Source organism: Anopheles gambiae, chromosome 3, assembly GCF_943734735.2.
Source record: "Anopheles gambiae chromosome 3, idAnoGambNW_F1_1, whole genome shotgun sequence".
In the NCBI taxonomy this organism is placed as follows: Eukaryota; Metazoa; Arthropoda; class Insecta; order Diptera; family Culicidae; genus Anopheles; species Anopheles gambiae.
In genome coordinates, this window is record NC_064602.1 from 44,362,967 (window position 1) to 44,386,544 (window position 23,578).

Here is a 23,578-nt window from a genome sequence, read left to right on the forward strand (position 1 = left end):
TGATTACGAACACAGAATCGGAATAGGGTAGGTCCGATTCCGAGCTCCCACTACTACTCCGAATGGCTCGTTGTTAGTTATTTATCTGAATTGGGTTACCAAGCCAATAAATTCGGTGTACTGCACATATTAAAGGGGATCCTTAAATTTTAATTGCGTATCCCTGTAACCGGGCCAAATTAACCAGTTAACACACAACCATCTTTAACAGCCATCAGTAAACTGAAGCCTTAATGGCATTTCATCTTCTATGTTAAAAACTGTGTGTTTGATTCTCCCATTCTGTTCCATACTATTTCGAGTTCAATCATTGAGAGCACTATTGCTTCCATTTGGAAATTCTTGTTTCTTATTCCCATCCATAGAAAGAAAGATGAGTTTAATTTGCTGCTATTATTTTAACGTTCGTGGCAATTACACAATCCACCAGAACTGCTTAAATATTTTCCATTATGATTTGCAGTCTTAATTTAACGTAATTTAATATTCGGACGGTCTCGTAGTACAGTTGTCCACTCGTGACACTTAATAATATTCCCGTCATGGAGCCTCATATGGCCTGTACCAGAATAAGAAACAAGGACTTACTGTCCGGCTGCATGGTACTAATAGGTCTCGAAAGCCTGTATAGGCCTCATTCAGGGTTTCCGGTATTTTTTAATTTCTATTTCAAGTTCAAGGGTCTCACTTAACATAAAGTGGAAATCATACTCTATATTTAAAAAAATCCAAATTTCGTAAATATAAAAGAAGTCTCCTGAATGGTTATTTAATTACTCTAATGATTAATAACTCTAATCCTGAATAATAATAAAATACTGGACGGGTTCCATCTGTAATCCTCCGATCTTATCGTAACAAGAATTCTTAAAATCTGAAATCTTAAATCTTATCTTAAAATTTTGTCGAAAAGATTTCTAGATAAGAGATAATAAAGTTCAATAAATTAGGCTATCTTTTATCGAAGATTTTTATTTTTATGTTACTGCTATTTTATAACTTTTGATAATGCTGGTATCATTTTCAATAGTTTAGAAAATACTATAAATGAAACACATCTATTTCTATGTTAACCAAATATCGATTTATTTATTCACTATAAAATACACAAAATTGCATTCATTGAAGCTAAGCTGGTGCAAAAACTAAACTCTTACTGATCTCATTCATGGAAATAGATTCCAAAAACCAAAAACATCAAATATTAGTTAATTTTCAGTGCACGTTTTCTCCAAATGTGAGCTGTTGCAGATGTTCTACGCAATTCAATAATTTATAACCAATAATGTACAAACTAAACCCAAGCCTAATATGGATCCTTCAGTCACATGCTTAGGGTAATTGCACCGCAGTTGTTTAGCTTTTCTCATGTCAAATTTCATTTTCCTCGCCACTTAGAAGGGCTCTTGTTTGGGGTAATTATCATTCTATACTGTGGTCTTTTGCTTTAATGGTGTGGGACCGGGGAACTGTTCACGAAATGCATTTCTCACTTTGCTCATGGCGGTGCTTGAGGCAAATAATTAATTGAACTGGAACATTAATCACTATGCAAACCCGAAACCAGCGGTTTGTTCATTTGTTTGCAGTTTTTCTCGATGTCGGATCGCTAATCAGTTCTATTTAAGGTAGTAAACACTCCCAGTGGAAAACCATTAAGTGTGTGTCATTAATATATCCTCGTGCACTCCATGAAATCGCAGTTCAAATGCAGATAGTGGTTTCAATTAAACGCATAAAATTATGTTTTAAACCAGCGTGCCAATGTGAAAATGACAAAGACTGCATAATGATCAGTATTTCATTAATTTATCCAATCTTCGCCCCATAGCGAGAGACTGAGAAAACTTTTTAAATTATAGAAATTTATAGAAAAATTAGGCATTTTGCTTGCACACCAACCCTAACTGACTTTGTACGAACCCCTATAATCTCCTCCCACATTCACCCGGTATTTGTTTCCCTAATGTTAGTCACGGCAGATCTGTTGCACCATCCCATAGCGTAAAAGCAAAAGTTTGGGTAAAGTTTAGTTTTTGTACATATCACATAACACTTTTTCCATCGGCGTGTTTCCGATCGTTTTCTGGAAGTAGATTGACTCTATTTTGTGTGAGTTGACTGCTCTTAACAAAGGTAACATCAAGAGCAGCCGCCCGAACCGCGCAATTTGCCCTGGAAACTGTGTACGCGAATGCTGCGCTAACATCACCTAAAACAGTTGTAAAATCAATATTTTCATTTTTGAGCTTTCACTTCACTAACCTACACAACTTACCTGTGCTTGGTCTTGCAGGTTTTCAATTTGTACCGGATCTTTGAGCCCTCGCGCCTCCGAGCGAAATAACACAATAGCTTTCATACAGGCGAATTCGGCCGGATCTACCAGCACCGATTTGAATCGACACAGAGTATCATTGAGGATCCGTAGATCTTGTGCCAACTTTAAATAGAAGCAAATCGATAAGCATTTAATATGTGATATTTCAATTAAACTCAGAATTGTCCACTGTCATTTACCTGTCCTGGTTTAAAGAAGCCAGAATTGTTTGCACTGTTGCAATGTTCATTCAATGAGAATAACGTACAGGCCGTCGTGTCAATGGGCATACACCACTGGATGGCGTTTAATAGAAACAGTTCAGCCCAGGACTCTTCAAGCAAGATAACCTGCAATGAACTGGTTTGTTAATCATCAATTGTATTACCTAAGATTATATTTTATGTTACCTGATCGCGGAACGTAAGACTAGCGAAACTGGGTAGGTTTTTAGCCCATTTTACAGCCATAAATAGAAGCCGGGCACTCGTTTCATAAATAGTTTCCTGGAAGTTGAACATCTGTCGAATGAAATAATTTAAATTGTCAGAAATGTAAATTCAACCAGAAATGTATCGAATACCCCGATTGAAATTGTGTTTTTTTTGTATTTATTTTAGTTTCTTTATGAGAATTATGATTTACTAGTTACGATTCGCATGTAGTGTAGTTCTTATGTAGTGTAGTGTAATTAATCGCATGTAGGGTAGTTATTTTACCTTTCGTCTAAAGCTATTTTAGATATAAAATATTTGAGCCAACTTTTTGTTAGATTTAAAGCCCGGGTTACAGCTTGAGTGAAATTGAACGTTAAATTTTGGGATTTTTTGCTATATTTCATTTAACATGATTCAGAAGCTTGTTACAACATGTTACAATTAATAATTCAATGCATTTTCTTGTAATTTTCCGCTTTGTTTACGGTGAAAAAATAACGGTCAGCGGGGAATTCCACATGCATTTAATTTATTATATCAATATGTTTTTCAGTCGAAATATTGGGGAATTAAATGTTCTTTCTATTGGTGTACGTTAAGCCATATTCCGATTAATATTTAATGAAATTCAGCAAAAAAACTTTCACGTTTACTTTCACGCAAGGTCTAAATCGACCTTAATACTTCGGGCGATATTTGAATATTTTTACAACAAAATCAAATAAATTGGGGGACAAAACATTATAAAATATTTTACTATTTAACTAGTGAATTTAGTTTTTCAATGAGATATATACTAAATTTATTTGCTTTTAAGCCTAGATCTACTTGTGCCTCCAATTTTGTGAGTAACCTGATTTGTGATTATGTGCTATTCTAAATTTACGTTGTAATTAAACGCTACTTAATATTATTAGCTGCTATACTCACCGGTCCTTGTCCATAAAATGGATGATTCATTAGGCTGGGAATGGTGTTATTATTTTGTGGTTGGTCCGTATCTTCATCGTTGGTTACGTCAATGGAATCATCTATCGAAAATGATAGCATATGAAGCATCAATTAAATAAAGCCATGTTTTAAGCCCAATGCTTGTCTCAGTCATATGTCCAGGAAAAATAGTAACTGCCGGTTTTACATACATAAAAATCTTCATTGTACCGCCTTTTCCATATGACACCGTCAAATAGAAGTCACCCTTTTTTAAATATCGCTGTTTCATAAATCCTATTTTTTTCTGTCGCCGTATGATGCATTCGGCTGTATTAAAATGTTTTGAACTTTTAGGGACGATATGCAAATGAAATAAAAAAATAAATAAAATCAATCAAACCAAAAATTACTTTCACCGTGTTGGTCCATAAAGACGGAGATGAAAGATTATTATGTCAATTCGAATACATTTTTTCCTTCAACCTGTAGGGAGAGCTTTAGCTACGAAAAAAATAGAAATCGTGGGGACACGTGTAATGTAAATTTTCAATAAAAAAAACCTGAGGTATAAACTCATTTCCAACTGATCTCCATTCTATAATTGGATTCAATGTAATTATTTAAATATTTGTACTTGATGTTGACCGGCAGGTCCTGGAGTTTATTCGAAGTACGTGTCGGTTTCTAAAAGACCGGGCGGGTTCGAACCCTATTTGGACGCTGTAAGACCAAGCGTAAGACCTGAATATTCATTTGTATGATACTCGATAAGTCTTGGAAGCATTTGAATAGCTAAAAATGGTTCTAATCCGTATGACGTGACGGGTAACGTCGTTACGCCCAATAACGAAAGCCAAATAGTTAACTAACATTTTATTATCTTTAACATCAGACCATTAATATAATCAAATCAATTAAGGATAGTCAAATGTTTTCGAATACTTATTTAATGATTTGAAAGAAATGCAATAAATTTAAATCAATTAGCAAATCGCACAATCAACAAATCGATTTGTCAAAACAGACAAATTGCAATTAATCAACAGATATTCCTCACTGGATCATTGTAAGTTGAAATCAATTTAGCTATTTTTTTTTTCTTCAAAATTTTGATTGTTAATGTGCGAGAGAAAAAAAAAAACAGTTTAAAAACAACTTTTATAAAACGTCACCCTGTCTCTCATCTATGCGATCCATGCATTTCCTAATTCAATTTACGATCTATCTTGAATTTCAGTTACAAAAAAAATCAATTACTTGAAGTTTCTCACACACTTTTCCACTTTTTTACCAGTTTCATACCCGTCATTTCGCCAGCCGTGACCGTTGCGTCGGTCTGCAAATCCCTAGAGGGAACAGCCACGGGAATAAAAAAAAACATTTGCCCTATCCCTTTTTCTCCTTCCAGCTTTACAGTTCAAAACAAGATTTTTTTTATGCAATTTCCTACAATCCCTGTCGTGTGGCGTCACAGGATCATACTTAAGGGCCCATGGTACATATCGTAATAAGCCTTTCGGGAGTTGCAATTGCACATCTGGGACTTCGATATTTAACTCGACAGCGTTTTAAAATGATTAATGAATCACTGTTGAAAAGGGAAAACATTTTGATTGTTTGATTGCTTCGTATAAGTACACGGTATGACACTAATTATAGAAAGATTATTACTAATTATCTTAACGTAAATTTAAACGGCAACGTGTTTAGACATGAATGGTTATTATTTAGCAGCCTTTCATGATTTAACGAATGGTTTAAATTCGTTCGAGTAAATGTAAATTCCAGCATGTTAATAGAACATTGAGAACAAACATGGTTGGGTCGTTCGTACGTGAAATAAAATTGTTAATAATACGGTGAACAAAGTCATCAAACAAGATGTCCAATAATCTTTTATCTAAATGTAAATAATCCAATCTGTATTCAGAAGCAAAACTAAACTGACATAAGCATTCTTTCATTTAGTTGAGAATCGAGCATAACTGTTAAATCATATGGAATAAAATCACAGAAAACAACTTCCCTATTCCCCTCGTCCCTTTTATCACATGATGGGCACAGTTCAGCATAACAGCATAATGATTTACCAACGCTGCTCATCCCTCTGAATGGATATTTCATCTGTTTAACTACCGATGCTAAAGATTTCGTTCACTCTTTTAATCGAAGGGAGCGTTTTTCTGTGAGGTTACCATCACACATGCAGAAATGTGCAGTTACCCTTCCATGTGTTACCCAAACCCGATAGTGGTGAAGCTTTGTGAGGAACAATTATTTATGCGGTATTAGACCACCCTCAGGAAGTGACAAATAGTTATTTTATACCCTCGGGGATGGTTATTTCATAACTCGCAGTTTCCGATGGGCTACCGATGGGTTGCAAGGTACCACTTCATTAGCCAAATTAATTTTTCTCCAAAAGTTGAACTCAGGACGTTGTTTGACCCTTTCCATTGAAGCAATTGATTAAATTATGATTATATCATTTTATGACTTTCTTGTACGATTACGCCCAACGCAGGATGTTCATTGCGCAATGGTCGACAGTGGTGTGAAAGTGATAAAATTTTCATTATCCAAATTGAGCGATCCACTCTGCATGTGTAGCACTGTTTAACTGACAGTTATTGCAAACATTCCCATTTGCAACACCTCGTCCACCACTTACCGTCGTTATCGTTCATGTTGTCCTGCTCCAGAATAGGACTGGCCGAACCGCATGAAGATGAGCTATGCTGAGGATGCTTTTCAGTTGCCATACTAGTGGCTCCCGTCACACAGCTACCTCCAGTGCCGAGTCCGTTTACCGGTGTCCCATGGGCCGGCGACCCAGCCCCACTCGGAGACTGATCGCCCGCCATCGAATGATTAGAGGAGGATGTCGTGTTGAGATTTTCCGTTGAACTGGATGAAGCGTTTTTGTTATTGTTGCTGTCGCCACTGCCACTGTTCATCAGCACAACGGTGTCCCGGTCTCGATCGGAACCATTTCCACCCGAATGACTCAAACCGGGCGTGCCGTTATGGCCCGGCATCCCCACGCCGTTCAGATTCATCGACAGTCCGTTCGCTAGCCCGTGCATAGCGGCATGGTGTGGATGGTGAGGATGATGATGCGGTAGACTGTTTACCAGCGAGGACACCTGGCTGTGATGGTGCAGAAATTGACTGGTCGGTAAGGCAGGCGTTGGTAGGATACTTGGGCCATAGCGGGAAGGTGAGAGCAGTGCCAGTGAAACTGGAGGTCTAGAGTGGGGTAAAATGGAAAAATACTGATTCAACATATTTCGTCTCACTATGTAAGCAGTTATTACATAAATGTCTGACTAGTTTAATGTTGAAGGGCGTTTATTGTCATTACGTTATGCTTTGTTTGTTTCTGAATCCGTACTTGTGCTATTGCATATGTTAGCCACCTTGGTGGTTAGTGCTCAAGAATATGCAATATTTTGAATTATGTATTCAGCTTTACATTGTTTATCTGTCTATATGCGCTTTGAAACACTTGTTAATTATTCTTCATCGTAAAAATGTATTTTACGTACGTATGTAAAAGGACTGGATGGCGTGAATTAAGATAACAAACACTCACCCAAACACTCCGACGGCAACGGCTGCTTCCCTCAAGGCACGTCCTTGTTCCATATCCCGTAGTGCTTCTGGTCGGATTGTTGCTGTATTTCGTGGTTGACGTTCATTTTGCACAGCTAGAACGATTCACAAAAAAACTACCTTATTACGTACGTGTCGAAGAACCACAGAGTGTGGGAATTATGACGTTGCGAGGTTGAACGCGGCATTTTTGGTGACCCTTGAAAATTAAGCACACGTTATTCAATCGCCTAAAGGAGATGTAGGCGGGATTGAACCATTTTTCTGCATAATTAATTTCGCCAGAGGACCCCTTATCGTTAGCGCGTGTGCCGGAAAATTGTGTATATATGCGAGAGCATTCATATCGACATCACTTCAGCTTTGTTTCATTCGTTAACTGTTTTAACTTTTCATGACCAAAGGACCCCTGTAGTTACTTTGAGGACTATTACAACGATGTTGCCATATTCACACCTTCCAAACATACGGCGAGGGATCGGCACGTGCCAAAGATGTTGCAGAACAGCAGGATACTGTTTCTGTAAATGCCTCACACTGTGGTTTACGCAACCATTAACAAAAGATAAGGTTAACCCGACCGTTTTATGCAAACGACCGCTCTCCAATGCATTTTCTTGTTCCAACAACTCGTCACCGATCTTTTGACACCTCGCGCACGTACATCGAAATTATGAACGTCGTTGTTTCGTTAGTTCAACCCTCTGTCGGATTCCTCCTCTGTTTGCGCCCGAAAGACATACCAATTTGTTACACAAAAATAATTAGAGCATTGTTCACGTGTTTACCCTTGAAAACCGCAACGAACGCGTATCAACAAATAGAACCTGTGACACAACCGACCTTGACCAACAACGGATGTAAGTGGTGCTTGTTAAGGTGTTGGCCGTAAAATTGAAAGTAAGATCTCATTTAATGAACGGTACAAAGAAAAATTATTGTCAGCTACAGCGTGTATACACTATACAAACAACTACAATTACTATAAAAAGACCCCGATTGGGGATACACATAATTTATATATTATATTTTATTTGAAAGCATCTGAAAGCAATTTGTAAGCTGTTTTTAAAGGTAGTTCAAAGGATCAGTCAATGGTATTGGCAAATATTGTTCTTCATTTTATCATGTATTACAAAAAAACAACTGGCAATGCGTGAGGAATACGTGACGGTTTCGTACCTCATTTAGGTGCGCCGGTGGCTAAATCAGCTACGAATCTCACTCCATTTTGCTAGAATTATTAGTGATCAAACTGATAATCGCTTAAGGGCATCTTGCTTGTTTGTTTAGCAGCTTTACAAGGACGAAAACGGTGTACGTGTCTAGTAAAATTTTAATCATCCTACTGCGAGTACAAACGTTCAGAAATTTACGCTTGAAATTAACATATAGGAATGAGTCTAAAGATGACACATTTTTCCTCATCTTGGTTCTCATTTTTTCATAGTGTTATAATATAATATTTCTCTGTAACGAAGTTTACTAACACTGTTTTTACTTTTTAAATACATTTTAATAATTGACTGAGCCGTAATCTTTGATGTTTATTCGGGTACGGGTTTAACCGAGTTGCTTTTATTACAGCATAACAGGTTGTTTCAAACCGTCATATAATCTGTGATTCGAAAATGCTACTGAAATGTTTTGTTTATCAAATAAGATCAAATTGCCATACATTATATTCCAAAGCACAGTATTTTTTAAATAAATAATTTGTAAAAAAATATTAAAAAATAACAAAACATTGTTAGATTGATATGTTATTAACATTAGTTTTTCACAAAACCAAGTTGAAGCTTTATGCTAGATTTGTTAGCATATTGTTCAAAATCTACATCATTGGAATTAATGATTCACAAATCTAACGTTTTGTGTGTAAACATGAACTTTTAAATTGGAGCTGCCAAACTTTCCGAGGGAGGCTAGAAAATAATATGCATACTTTTAGGATGATTTTTAACTGAATGACTAAAATCATCATAGCCGTGATTTGGACCTGATACTTTTGAACAGACTCTTTAGTATTATTATTAGTACTATTATTAGCAACTCAACAGCTCTACTTACCATCCTTGTTCATTCCCATCGTAAGGCATTTTTTCAATCGACACGCCTGACACTGATTCCTGTGCGCTTTGTCCACTGTACAACTTCCTGTCCCGGCCTGGCATCTGGAGCAACAAAAATGAGGAAACACTTAAGTTCATTGGAATTCACAATCACTTTCAGTAATGCATCACAATTGCACTTTATATCGTTTGAAACAAATTTACAATTCACTATCTCATTGACACCGGGTCAGCTAAAAAAACTCTTTCACTACAGCAAAATTGCACCAACAACGTAAACAACAGTGGAAAGATTTATGTTCAGCATATTTACATACAATATACAAAAGGTGCCTTCTAAAGATAGTGATATCGATGAAACAATCTTCCGGTAAATTTGCTGATCTTTTCTTTTCATGCGAACCGATGTTCCCCAAGTGTTCTGTCCAAGTGTTCTGTCCAAGCAAGACTTTGCATTAGGGTGGTCACGCACAAGCAAGCTTAATACATTGTCTGTTTCGAAAATAATTTTAGCTGATTAACCAAAATCTAAAACGCCGAGTAAATAAAGATATGATATCTTTCCAAATTAAATTTAGATCTGAATTGCCAAATCAAAACTTAGAAAATAGAAAGCCGTGGATAAATACCATTGCCCTTTTCGTCTGGATTAGTATGGTTGGAATGTGTTATCGATGTGTTGGAATGAAGCAGATTTGCTGCAGAAAAGCCATGAGGTATAATAGGGTATTCGGCTGCCGGGGATGGCAAATGCGAGAACAAGGAAACAAAACATGAAGCAACATATAATCTGCACGTTTTAAGGTATGCTACTGTACAGTACCCGCGTCGAATATGTTGTATAATCGTTCTTGCATCAATGATATGCATTTAAATTTCAAACGTTTTGCAAAAAAAACCGATAATAGATCCGGCTAGATTTAGATACTTACATATAGTTCGATAGAAAGTAATAAAAAAAATCTTGATCAGAACTACGTTGACGGAAATTTGCTTCGGTGGTTTGAAAAGCTTAATATTTTCATCGAAATTGTATTTCTATTATAAATAAGCGCTAATCATAACGATTATCACTGTTTGTTTCACTACTCCTTTCAAAGAGCTTTCCCCTTTCGGTATTACCTTTTCCACACCGATTCCGCATGATATATTTCTATATTTCTCCTCTCGCGTTTTCGATGCGGACCCTTATTCGTTCAATTGTGGTATTCCGTTGCATTCCAAATCTTGCAAATGTTCCTTACAACTGGTTACTCTTAACACGTATTACACACTGCATCACTGAGCATAGCAAGATAACACGACATCAAGCAACAGCTGGTGAAGTGTGTTTGTGATAATATTCATAATTACTCACAGAAACATAAAAATTTCTGCTTCAAGCTGTATGTTCTTTCTGTCTACTCGATTCTTCCCATAGTTTATTGTGGCTGGTTGGAATAGATATAGGAAATGTATTTCCCGTGACAAAGCTTTGCATCGAGATGACGCAGGTGCAACACGACAATTAAATTTATGTAACTGAGAAACAATGAGCATCTATCGGTCATTGTGTAATATTCTGCCTTAAAGTATCCTCATCCAACGTATATTTTTTCCAGACGTGGTGAGGATGTTTAATTAAAAAGAAAAGCACATACCAAGGTATTGAACATAATTATTAAAGACTTGATAAAAATGGGATATTCGATTGTGGAGTTAACAATTCCTGCTAACATTTGAACCATATTTTCAAAGCGCATTTTGTTTTCATGCTTCCAATATTTAATTCAATTCAAAATTATCATTTAACAAGTTTTTAAATAACAGAGTTATAAAAATACGACGCGGTCTATGAAGAACCGAAAAGTTTACAGTTCCTATGAACAACATCTTACTGGAGTCTGCATGGATTATCAGCGTTGTGAAACCATAAAATATCAATTAATCATTACACCATTTAGTGTTGGGGTAATCTTATAACACCCTTTGAGCAATACTCCTATACTAGGGCTGGTATTCACGCTTCAAATAGTGCGAACGCAGAATAGAGCGGAACACAACCTGACATAAGGTAAACAGCCATAGGAAGGATCAGCATTGAATCCTTCCGCAGATCCTACACCAAATGGTGATGTGTTGCACCCAGATAGAGAAGAATAGTATCTCTCCTGCTAGTCATTGTCAATTCACATGAGAGGCAAGGCCACGCGCCCGCAAGCACCAACCAGAATACAATTGAATGGAAACATCTGATCACTTACTGCCTAATCTGTCGACCACCGGAAAGCAACTAGCAACTATTGCTACATCGAACGAACAAACAGTCCGTTTCCGGGGAGTAAGGGACGGATGGTTGATTAATTAGAATTTAATTTATTGAGTGGCACTCTACCTCTACTGCGACCGACAACAACGGAGGTGCATACTTAGAAAAAGCGTAAAATAGCCGCCACTCCCATCAGTCATCGGTCACGCCAACTTGGTGGTGCGCATTGATTTCGACAGGGGTTGTACGTTAAAATGATACAGGGATTAAGTTGTACTATCTCGGGTGCTCTTGGAAATATGCTTTCCCTAACGAGGTACAGGGAGTATAAGCATTAGAAAAAAAAGAAACCAAACCATCAGGGGTTCCTTTCGCCGAAGCATTGATAAATATTGACCAGATTCTGCTCGAAGCGACCCTCCTAAAAGGCAATAGTTTAAGGGTGCTATATCGCTGTATTTTATGTGTAAATAGGAAGTTATCGGAAAACGTGGTGTTTTGATTGGAAATCTATTATTCTATTTGCGAAAGGAATCGGGATTGTTCGTTATCTTTGCAAGCCACCAAAATTGAAATATTATTTATGTCAACAATATCAACACGTGTTGAGATTACGAAAGAAATTTGTTTGCATTTGGTGATTTATGGTGTCAATGTTGATGTGATGTAGTCGGGAATATAGAATTGTATTGTTTTATAGTAAAAAATGAAAATAGTAAAAATACTTTTGAAGTATATTTATATTCCTAGCATAACTTTCTTGAATTTCACTTTAACTTGAAATGATATAACAAGATAATAATTTTCACTTACCGATAGATTAATTTCCTACGGACGCTACGTTTGAAGAATCCAGAGCATCCATTGCATGCCAGTATGCCATAATGCTTCCCAGAGCTTGTATCTCCACAAACGACACATATTAGACCAAGATTTTGAGCCTTCCTCGCCGAAGAGCTCGTGCTTTCGTTCACATGTTGTGGTGGCCAAGGCAGCAGTCGATTCTGTGGCGAATAACATGATATCGGCGATCCTCGATGTTCTAGTGAAGCCGAGCAAAGACGAAGACACAATTACCATTGGCGCACTGTTCAACAAGGTTGCACAATTCTTACCTCCTTTTCCCGACATTCCATTCTCGATGCGCGACAATCCTCCATGAGTACCATCTTCAATGCCGAATCCTCGACCACCGTCGTCCTTCTCAAGTTTATCGTAGAACTCGGCGATGGAGCCCTTGCTGAATCCTGCAAAGAAAGCCATTCCAGAACGATCGCGATCAACACCTCTGTCTGGCACGAGTAACATCGTTCTACCCCGGCAACCCAATCATCATCCCTCATGTATCTTTGATTAGCATCCCACGCGATATGTTTGCTCAAACAGCTCTGTCTCTTTTCCACCTGAGATATCATTGACCTCGACGCATCACATCCAACCCACATCGGCAGAACCATCTTGCTCGGCACGACAAACAGCGTATCGGACGGTGGACAAACAGCAACCCCCTCGCATACCCTTGCGCGGCTTCACGCAAGCTGATGCATGGCACTACCCCACTGTAACGTCTTCCGCTACGAATAAGAAATTAACTACTGTTGACTCAGCGGCCTCTGCCAAACAGAAATGGTTACTTTGTAGAGCTGTCGCATGGTACATGCACACGCTGAAAATTTCTGGAAGAGTCTCTTTATGTGAGTTTGATTTTGCTATGGATAATAACTTCACTTAATTCTTCTTTAGACAGTTTTATATTCCACAAACACTTTGGTAGTCACAGACATCCATAAAATCTAATTTTCTCTCCAATTTAAACTGAATTATCAAAAACTTATTTTTCTTACCCTTGAAAACGTGGTCAAAGTTAAATAACAATCAATTACCTAACGCTCACAACCAAGATAATCGAGATAATTCCTGGAACTGGCAGCCATTTTCGTCTCGTTGGCTCATTTTCAACCAAGTCCACTCGATCCGATGAGACCATTTTGATTTCAAAACTTCATTTAACGTCATAAGGCCGCTCGCCTCGAATGAGTTTCAAATTTGCAACTCATCGTTTTACCATCTGTGACAACAAAACCTCGCAGCCTCCATCTCCACTGTCTGTCGATGATAACTCATAAATGGATAAGGTCACCAAGAAGAATGAACATCCTGCAAGCCGGTGGCAACACAGCCGATATAACACTCACAGCCCCGATCTGCCCATCTTCTTTGTCATAATCTCTTTATGATTTTGTTGAATTCAAGTCGTTATACTGCTCTCTTTCATGGGTCCCAGTTTTAAAGTGTGCCTCCAACGCTGATTCAACAAAACCACTCAATGGAACGAGTAAACTTGCCACAGGCACAATGTTTCAAAATTCCCATCTCACTAAGCAACTTTAACGTCTCCAAATATACATCCAGCAACTGTATCAACATGCCGTCGGATGAAAACAGCTCAATGTTGTTGGATGTTGTCGTAGCTATCAAAGTCAAATGAAGCGCGCGAGCTTTCCCCTTTGCGAGAACTTGCTTGCGGTTCATCATTGGTACCACCCAATCCCCGGTACTTAAGTTAAGCATTGGAAGAAGGCCGGGTTCGCTATCGGTCTCATTTTACCATAATCGTTTGATTGAAATGAATCTTATGTAACAATCATCACAATAATCTTTTTATGGTCAAACAAATATTTTTTTACATTTTCAACCTTACTAACAGAAAATGATGAACAACCTTACTAACTGAAACATGAACAGTGGCGGATTAACATGTGTTAAGGCCCTAAGCGTTTACACGAATGTAGGCCATTCTGAAGAGTCGAATAAGAAGTTTTAAGAGAAATTCTAAACCACACAAAGATTGTGAACCAAATTTGCTTGTGAGCTGGGAGTGGGTTTCTTTTCTCGGGTCCCCTCGAGACGTCTGGGCCCAACGTGGTCGCATGGAACACTCATGAGCATTCTTCAAAAACAGTTTATCGATTAGTTTCCAAATATTTATTTGAGATTATTATTATTATTATTATTATTATTATTATTATTATTCTAACTATTATTATTGTTATTATTATTTGTTTAAAATTACTCTTTGTTAACTGAACACTCACTGTATTATACAGAATCTCCCCTATTCTTACTTACCACTCTTATTATCCTGCAGAACCGTCGAGCTATCCATATTGCCGTTTTTCTTGCTAAATCGAAACATTCAAATTCACTTGCACTAATGCTCTGTTTAATCGGATGTAGTGTTTTTAACATCCGAAAAACTTTTAATGTTTGAAGTTTCCGAAATGATTGTTTCAGTAAGCTAATAAAACAATTACAACACATTCGAACAAACAATTTTGATTGTTATCTTATTTGCATTCCATTTTCACCTTTTTAACAATAGATATGATCAAATTAGCTTTACTCACTCCACTGTAGTATTTTCTTAATTAAACTCCTTTTTTGGACACAAGTATTCAATTCATTTTAAACTGCAAACACTTCACTTCACTTAAAATCAAGCAAATCCTTTAAAATGATCAAATATGCTCTCGTAACAAACACATCGCACACTGAAAGCATTCCACAGAAATCAAATGGCAATCCGATTAACTTTTGACACACATAACTTGGATACAATGACGAATGCACTCATACATGCCTTTCCAGCATATAGCAAACCAAGTGAATCTTTGCAAACGTATTCAACGACGTTTCTGTGTTAGATACACGTTTTTTTTATGTTACCTTTATTCAGGATGCGAAAAAACAACACTTTCACTGTACAATTTTTTGTATTCCAAAAAGCCTATGACATCAACATCAAATTATCTTTGTTAACTCTACTGCGTTTCACAGCTCCGTTTGGATCCATCAGCACCTTCAGCTACAGCCGTCAGTTCATCTACTAAAAATCACTCAGTCTGATCGAACACACCGTACCAGTTCGCCTTCGCCAGTTCCGTTGACACAACTGCCAATCTTACGACATCGAGGCCCCGTCACACCGATGCTTGTGCTGCTACTGCTTCTGCCTGTGTGTGCTCTCGCTGACAGCATCGCTGACGATCGGGGCGAAAATTCATGCCATCGGAAATCTATGATTCGTCCTCTCTTGATGTCGAAAGTCCACATTTGTTACCTTTGCCGCTTGTAAGCCCTAAGCTCTAACTCCTCCCTTATTGGTGCGCCTCTATGTACACGAAGTGCGGTGGAAAAGCGTGGAAAACAAAGGCATCACTGAGGGGAGGTGATAAGCGTTCCCTGCCCCTTTGCAATGCCCTCTGGCGAGATGCTGTGATGGTGTATGTTTTTCCGCCCGATACGAGTCCGTTTCGCTCACTCTTTCGTTGTCTGGCGGGAAAGGCATCCTATCTCCCGGGGATGGCTACGTCAAACAGTACGCTTTTGGTAGTGATATTGTTGCTTTTTGTTGGCTGTTATCGCTCTTCTTTTCTCGCAGGTTTTCGTCATGCTGTCTCTGTCCAAAGTGGAGCAAATACTGGCGAACAAAATGTTCCATAGTGTATCCGTTCCGTAACCCCAGACTCAACGCCATTCGAACGTCATCGTACACAGCAGTGAAAGGGCCTAGTACACAACAGCAAAATACAGTGGATACCAAACTTTTCTTCAAATGTATATTGAATTTTTTATATTTATTATAGCTTCAATAAAATACTGATATCTTCAATAATTTGTTCATTTTATGATTTTTACAGCGTTCGTAACTCCACTAAGAATAAGTGCGGTGTAAATATTGAAAACGAAAAAGAAACCACATGAAATATCATATCAATGTAGAAGTAAATAATATCAAATATAATGATTTTATTAATTCATATAATAGTTGCTTATTGCTCTTTCGTTCAAAACTATCTCAAAAATGTTTTTGGGATAAAAAATATAAATGCTCGTAAAGCATCTCCAGACATGTGTACTCCTCTTCTATCGTATTATGAAAATCGCTTTAGAATAGTAGGGACAGCCACTGTTCAGTTCTCTCACTAGGTGGTTCGATGAATCTGGTTCATTCCGGTATTTTGCAGCTTCATAGGTAAACATACCCCACTGAAACTGCCATCTGTACTCACATGAAGTATTTTTTGCTGCTTTCTGCCATGCAATGTGTATCTGTTCAGCTCATTACTGCTTCTTCCTTGTGATTATTTCTAGTATACCACTTAACCGAAAACTCATAGCTGTTCACATTTGTCTAGTGCTGAACAAGTGCGGCTTTTACTTTGTACATTTTGCTTGCCCCATCAGAAAGGCTATGTGCATGCTACTTCTCTATAAAATGCAACGCTGTTTGCATCGTTTACGATCTCTTCTTCTCCCCCTGCTCTCCTGGATTATGATGTTGTGCAAGCGGGAAAATGAATGGCCAACACATGAAAGATCTGGGCTTTTTGAAAAGCGACTCAGATGAATCGTCAACATTTGAATGTTTGTTGCCGCTGATAAGACCTGGTCGGAAGCGCAAGTAGAGGGCGAATGTTTGGTATAGTCAGCTGAACTATGACAAGCACTTTTTCCCAGTTTTTCACAATCTGTACCGCTCTTCCAGCCAGCTTTCATTCCTCTCGGTCATAAACCGTCTGTTTCGGACCTATGGCCGATAGAGACACGCCTTCGAATATGGGCGGAGCTACGCAATGGACAACGTTATCGGTACAGGCATTTAGCAGCACAATCTTGTGACTTTTTGTAAGGCAATACATAACAGCCCTCGGTGTGGCAGCAGCAAAAGAGCAAGAGCGATGCAAAAAGTCAGCTTATGTACTGATCAAATGCCTAACGCCGTAAAGAGGGATTTCGTGCGACAGTTGGTGTTCAATGTGGTACGAAAGCACATGAAAAAAACGCTACTAGGTGGTTAGTAAGGTTAAACATAGATCGAAAAAGCAAAGCATAAATATTTAACATTGCCAAAGATGTGGATTTCGCTCCTGGGACATAATGTGTATTTGTTTACTTTCTTTCTCTCTACATATTAAGGGCTATCGATTTGCTCTGTTTTTAAGTTGCTAGAAAACTCTTTTTTGAATCAACACTTTTGTTTGATGACCCAAATTGCTCACAGCCACCGACCAAGAGTAATTTCGTGCCCAGCCACACAAACATTGATTGCAAAAAGCGATCGCTTCATCGATCAAATCCGTCCTCCTCGCACCTTGGACGTCAATGCGGCGACATCTAACGTTTTGCTCGCTTTGCGTTGATGTATTGATTTTTCACTAAAATAACTCGGTCCTATTTTTTTCTCTTAAGCATAGACTTTCTGTGAATGTGAAGTTATTCGCATACATATTATTCTATATGGTGCTGCTACTGTCGACGACCATTCCAAAAGTCAAATTGACAATAACGGGCATCTGTGTCTGTTTTCGCCGAATCGTACGTCGTATAGTGCCAAGCTTGCATTTTGGTCGAAAACGTTCTACCTGAACGTGACTCCATTTGGCATCGTGTTGCACTTGCATTCTGACTGTTTGCAGTATGCAGATGGATTTTTTGTCGCCTCCAACTCAATGCTCTAGGAAAGGACAATCGATTGCACTTTGAATGTCGTGTCGTACGAACGAGCGGACATGTGTAATTTGCAAACGGGAGACACCTGATAACTGATGCCATTGTCATTGCACCTCGGAGGCTTCTACCGAGCTCGAGTAATTGAGTTTGCGTTGCCGATAAACTGATTAACGGTGATCATCATGACGCTGCCAGCGACCGTGTACAGTAACAACACAAGAAACATGATGGAACCATCCAATGCATAGCCTTGTGACCCGCGGTTGGCATACGTTTCATTGCAGCAATGATGGCGTTTATTGCATTCGCGGCTCAGCATGCCTTGTAGTGCGATGGACATTCACGAAGTGCTTCCAAATGGAGTGGAAAATTAAGCGACGCTTATTCTGTTGATTGTGATTTCTTTGTGGTTGCATTCGCGCTCTGAAGAATTTGGATGGGAAGTTTTTTACTTGGTGGTGTGTTTGTTCAGCTTGTTTGGAATAAAGTTGTATTATTTGTCTAGGCTTTATTTTCTAAAATCCTATATATTTTTCGAACGTTTGCTGATTACACAACAGTTGTTTTTTGTGAAAACCGACAAATATTGATATACCTTTATAAGAATTCTTAGAAACTCAGGGCCAACAATAGTTAGCTATGCATGTGTTTTAATCGAATTTGTGAATTTTTTCAGACATGAACAAGAATCCTGAAAAAAATATATTATTTTTAGTTAACTCTGTCAGAAAACGACATTAAATGCAAACTAAATTGTAAACATTACATTAAAGTACACCAGTAAAATAACTTTTGCATTGAAATAGTACCTGAGAAACACGAACAGACAAACTAGGAAGTAGAAATCGCGTAAACTTGCTTCGCAGCGGCAAGCAATCACCTTAAAACTCAAAGCGTCCATTTCAGGTGAATTCCGGAGGTATTTCGATATGCCACCGTAGTCTTTAAGAGGCAAATAAGGCCAACCGGCTCAAAGTCTCTAAAAAAACACTCTAGTCCGCTCAAAAAACGACTGGTCCAACATCTCCCTACTGTAGCCATCACATTTTTCTGTACAAATATGATACAAAAGCTCTAAAAGATACGCAAACGTTTTATTTTTTATGCAAACGTAAATGGAATTAAATATCCGAACTCCTGGAGTGTGGAAGAATATATTTGTTGAGATAAGAGCTTTTATGACTTTTTTAAAACGCAGTAATTTTTCTGAGGTTTTCTAACGATACAATTGGTCAGCCAACCTGCCTATCATACCTGCCTATCATGTTCCTATGGAACGCCAGAGTCAAATTCTTTATGTTGCTTTTCACTTTCCGAATGAAAAGAGATAGATAAACGATTTGTAATTATCGTAATACATAGATACGAACTGTAATGAATCGTAAACTACACAGACGTTCAATTCGAACATCTAAACACACGAAATTACAGCGAACGAATGATAGCATTGATAAGTGATTAATACTTAAGCTCATTAAATACATATGTTAATATTAATATCTACCTATTATGCTTTGATTTTTTAAATGTTAGGATAACGGAGCAAGTCATAGGTAAAAATAATCGAATTGCAGTATACAATAGAGTTGCGGATCTGGGCGAGAAATTTGAAGACAACAACGGAAACGATAAGCAGGAAAGTTGAGATCTAAAAGAGCGGCGTTGAAGGCCTCTAACATCGTTACTTTTTTTTTATTTCGTTTTAATTTTAAACCCATTTTGCACGAAGTCCTCACTATCTTCCATACAGAGGCGTTCAAAAAAAGTCAATCCCAATATTGAAATAATACACGCTCCTACAGCCTTCTCGACATTATGTGAACCGCATTACAGTTAAGAACCCAGAACCGATTCGGAAAATCGGAAAAACAAACACTTCAAGCCCATGAGACCAGATACTGGATTCAGTCTGTCAGATTTGTCCGGTCAGTCAGTCAACCAGTCAATCTGCCCACCTTTATATCCGTCATTTCCACCAGAGACCACCAGTTGTTGTTGGGTAGGTTAGACGAACGCAAAGCCCACTACAATACCTGGCATACCGCCGTTGCTGCGCGTGGAGATGTGAGTTGAATTTCATCAAATTTTTCCGCTCCTGCGTTTGACGTGTTAACCCTCCTCTCATTCACCCTCCATTCGTTCCTGTGGTGCAGCGTGTGTCTTTTCGGTTGGCATTTCTGCATCCGCATGGGTGGGTTAGGGTTTCGGCATGTTAGCATTTCTATACTTCATTCACGCCGTTATGAGCATTAATAGTCTGATTTTATTATGTTAACAAATTTTTGCACAATGCCATAACGAGGGCAGCTTCCCGTTTTCAATTGTGGTCACACGTGACAGTCGGAGGTGGAGCACAATACTTGTTTTGCTATGATCAAACCTTCATACTCATTATGCGCACGTGTCAAACATGTAAGCGCATATTGGTTAATGTTTTGTAAATCTAAACGAAACTTTTAAAACAGTGTGTCTGATCGCTGAATGCAATGAAAGTATAAACGTGCTATGCAAGTCAACTTGATGCACATCTGTACCAGTAGTACCAGTAGTATCAATAGCAAATAAATCAAAATGAAAAATGCATTTTTTGAACGATTTGTTTTTTCATGCATATCACCAGCGTAAAATCTATTTTAAATCATTTCAAATTCATAATAACATTCCTTCCACAATATCATATCGTGTCTTAGAAATTTCGTAAAATAATGATCTACTGGTACGACTGTTAGTTGGGATCTACGCGTAGGCCGATAGTGGTAAATATATTCGTATTACTGCTGAGCAAAGAAAAACAAGTTTTACCATTCTTTTAAGTCAGCATATTTTATTTTTGCCTTGCGTCTATAACATCTACAACACAATTTATAGATGATGAAAGATCATTGTGCTAGATGTTTTCAGCTTTACCTAAAAGAACGCTGCCGCGCACCAGCACGATTGTCCAGCTTAGTTTATCGGCAAAGCTGCAATTTATGTTGATTGAATTATTTCACTCTCGGTGGCATTCATATAAATATCCTTCCGGGTACCGAGAAGACCTATCGTAGAGATTTGGCACACGATTCGTTAAGTCACGTCGAGCCTGCTGGTGGCAACTTTGAACTCGACAAATCAAATAAAAATAAATCAAATCACCCAAAACTAAAGAGACCCGGATGTCATGTTGTCGGAAAAGGATGTCAATTGCTGCTGTTTACGCGGTGAGATCTATTTTTGTATGATATATTCCTAGCTTCTTTTCATGTTGTTAGTTACTTCCTGTTTTCTTTATATTGCTACCTCTCTAGAAGGGTAATAGTGTTTCAGAGATCGATGAAATGTTGCGCACAAAAGAGAAATAGTTCATGCAACAATGATGAGCACAATCTCACAGGATACAACACAATTCATACGTTATAGGGAATAAAAAAAAGTGATCAACGGACGCTAAACAAATAGATATAGGTGCAAAATAGTGTTATTAGCATGTTATTTTAAAAATCTAATAAATATCAGCGAGGTACTGCCCTATTCCGTTCTACAAACGAGCTGAATGATGTCAATCGGCTCAAAGCCTGTATAAAAATAATGTTTAAAAAAACCTCTGAACAAAATTTCAAAAAAAAAAAAAAAATCATTCGTTCGAGTTATTTAAAGGTACATACTTTTGTACTATATTTCAATATGTTTTAAATAGGTTGTCTCCGAGGTACGTTTTGAATAAGGAACAAGACATTTCCTCGTATCTCATACATCCGCGTAAGTCAAATTTCACGGTTTAAAGCCTAATTTGTTGTATATATCTTTCCTGTAAGTGCAATTGTAGTGTTAGGTTTCTATGGTAAGTAGCCACTAAATTTATCATTTGATATGCTTTTGATCAAAGATTACAGTTCTGCATCTTTTTTATTTTATATTTGTGTGAAATCACTAAAATTTGTTCAAAAAACTGTCAAAAAAACAAAACTGCGTATCTTAAAATTTGCTTTTGTAGAGTACCGCGTGAATCAGGATGAAACTGTATACCAGAGATGCAAAAATACGGAAGAATGAATCCCATGCAGTGGATTTAACGGTGAACGGACTGAGTGGGCTTCATGGACTGAGATCTTGGGGCCTCTTGGACGGTAAGTCCGCATATAAGTCCAAAAGGTTAATCCAGCATTTGATTTTGTCTACCCATAAATTGTGTTCGCTTGCAGAATGAATGACTAATTAGAAGAAATTGTTATTCAAAATTGTTCCGCTAGGTACGCTTTGATTGATAAACAAAATTATCATTTTTCTATGCAAAAAGAATTAGGATCCAGCTTTTATTTATGCATTAAATTCAGCGATCAGACACACTGTTTTAAAAATGTTGTTTAGAATTATTTATAAAAAATAACGTAATAAGCATACATGTTTGTCACGTGCGACAATGGAAGTTTGACCAGAGCAAAACAAGTATCCACCTCCTATTGTCACGTGTGACCACAATTGAAAAGCTGCCCTCGTTATGGCATTGTGCGAAAATTTGTTGACATAATAAAATCAGACTATTAATGCTCATAACGGCGTGAATGAAGTATAGAAATGCTAACATGCCGAAACCCTAACCCACCCATGCGGATGCAGAAATGCCAACCGAAAAGGCACACGCTGCACCACAGGAACGAAATGAGGGTGAATGAGAGGAGGGTTAACACGTCAAACGCAGGAGCGGAAAAATTTGATGAAATTCATTTCACATCTCTACGCGCAACAACGGCGGTATGCCAGGTATTGTAGTGGGCTTTGCGTTCGTCTAACCTACCCAACAACAACTGGTGGTCTCTGGTGGAAATGACGGATATAAAGGTGGGCAGATTGACTGGTTGACTGACTGACCGGACAAATCTAACAGACTGAATCCAGTATCCGGTCCCATGTGCTTGAAGTGTTTGTTTTTCCGATTTTCCGAATCGGTTCTGGTTCCTTAACTGTAATGCGGTTCACATAATGACGAGAAGGCTGCAGGAGTGTGCACTATTTCAATATTGGGTTTGACTTGTCTTGAATGCCCTTTTCTGGAAGGGAGCGAGGATCTCATGCACGACGGATTGCTAACGATGATGATGTTTAAGATTTAAAAGTATGATGCAGCCAATAAAGGTACATTAGAGAGTTTGGAATGTGAAACTAACCCTTATAACTAAGAAGAAAAAGAGTTATTGGCAAGACGGGCGTTAATGTTTATGTTAAACTGGTCCATTTGCAAACAAATTGCATTGAAAAAAAATCAGACTTTTCTGTTTACAATATGAAAAGTAAAGTGATGTCTTAAAAAGAATTTTAAAACAGAATGTTTCACTAGTTTGCTAATTCTCTTCGAAAAAGAATATGTTTAAAATAAAAAAAAAGTTGTCTTTATAGCACCCTACATCTTTGAGAATCGAAATCAATCAGAGTTATGAAATTGTACCCTCCGACATGCTACATT

The 23,578-nt window shown here is 37.9% G+C and overlaps 1 protein-coding gene and 1 long non-coding RNA gene across 2 annotated transcripts in view; one reads left to right on the top strand and one right to left on the bottom strand.

Moving 5' to 3' along the window:
- LOC133393347 (uncharacterized) overlaps window positions 1-23,578 on the top strand; it is a 59,133-nt gene that overhangs the window by 12,776 nt on the left and 22,779 nt on the right. The window lies entirely within an intron of this gene.
- On the bottom strand, window positions 1,062-16,216 carry LOC1268880 (photoreceptor-specific nuclear receptor). Its single transcript, XM_061658003.1, has 11 exons — window positions 14,755-16,216; window positions 12,741-12,872; window positions 12,439-12,667; window positions 9,376-9,479; window positions 7,286-7,400; window positions 6,362-6,939; window positions 3,688-3,788; window positions 2,731-2,841; window positions 2,521-2,670; window positions 2,279-2,443; window positions 1,062-2,212 (listed from the first exon to the last, which is right to left on the bottom strand). Exons 1-11 carry the CDS (start codon window positions 14,819-14,821, stop codon window positions 2,030-2,032), a joined length of 1,935 nt encoding a protein of 644 aa, XP_061513987.1. The 5' UTR covers window positions 14,822-16,216; the 3' UTR covers window positions 1,062-2,029.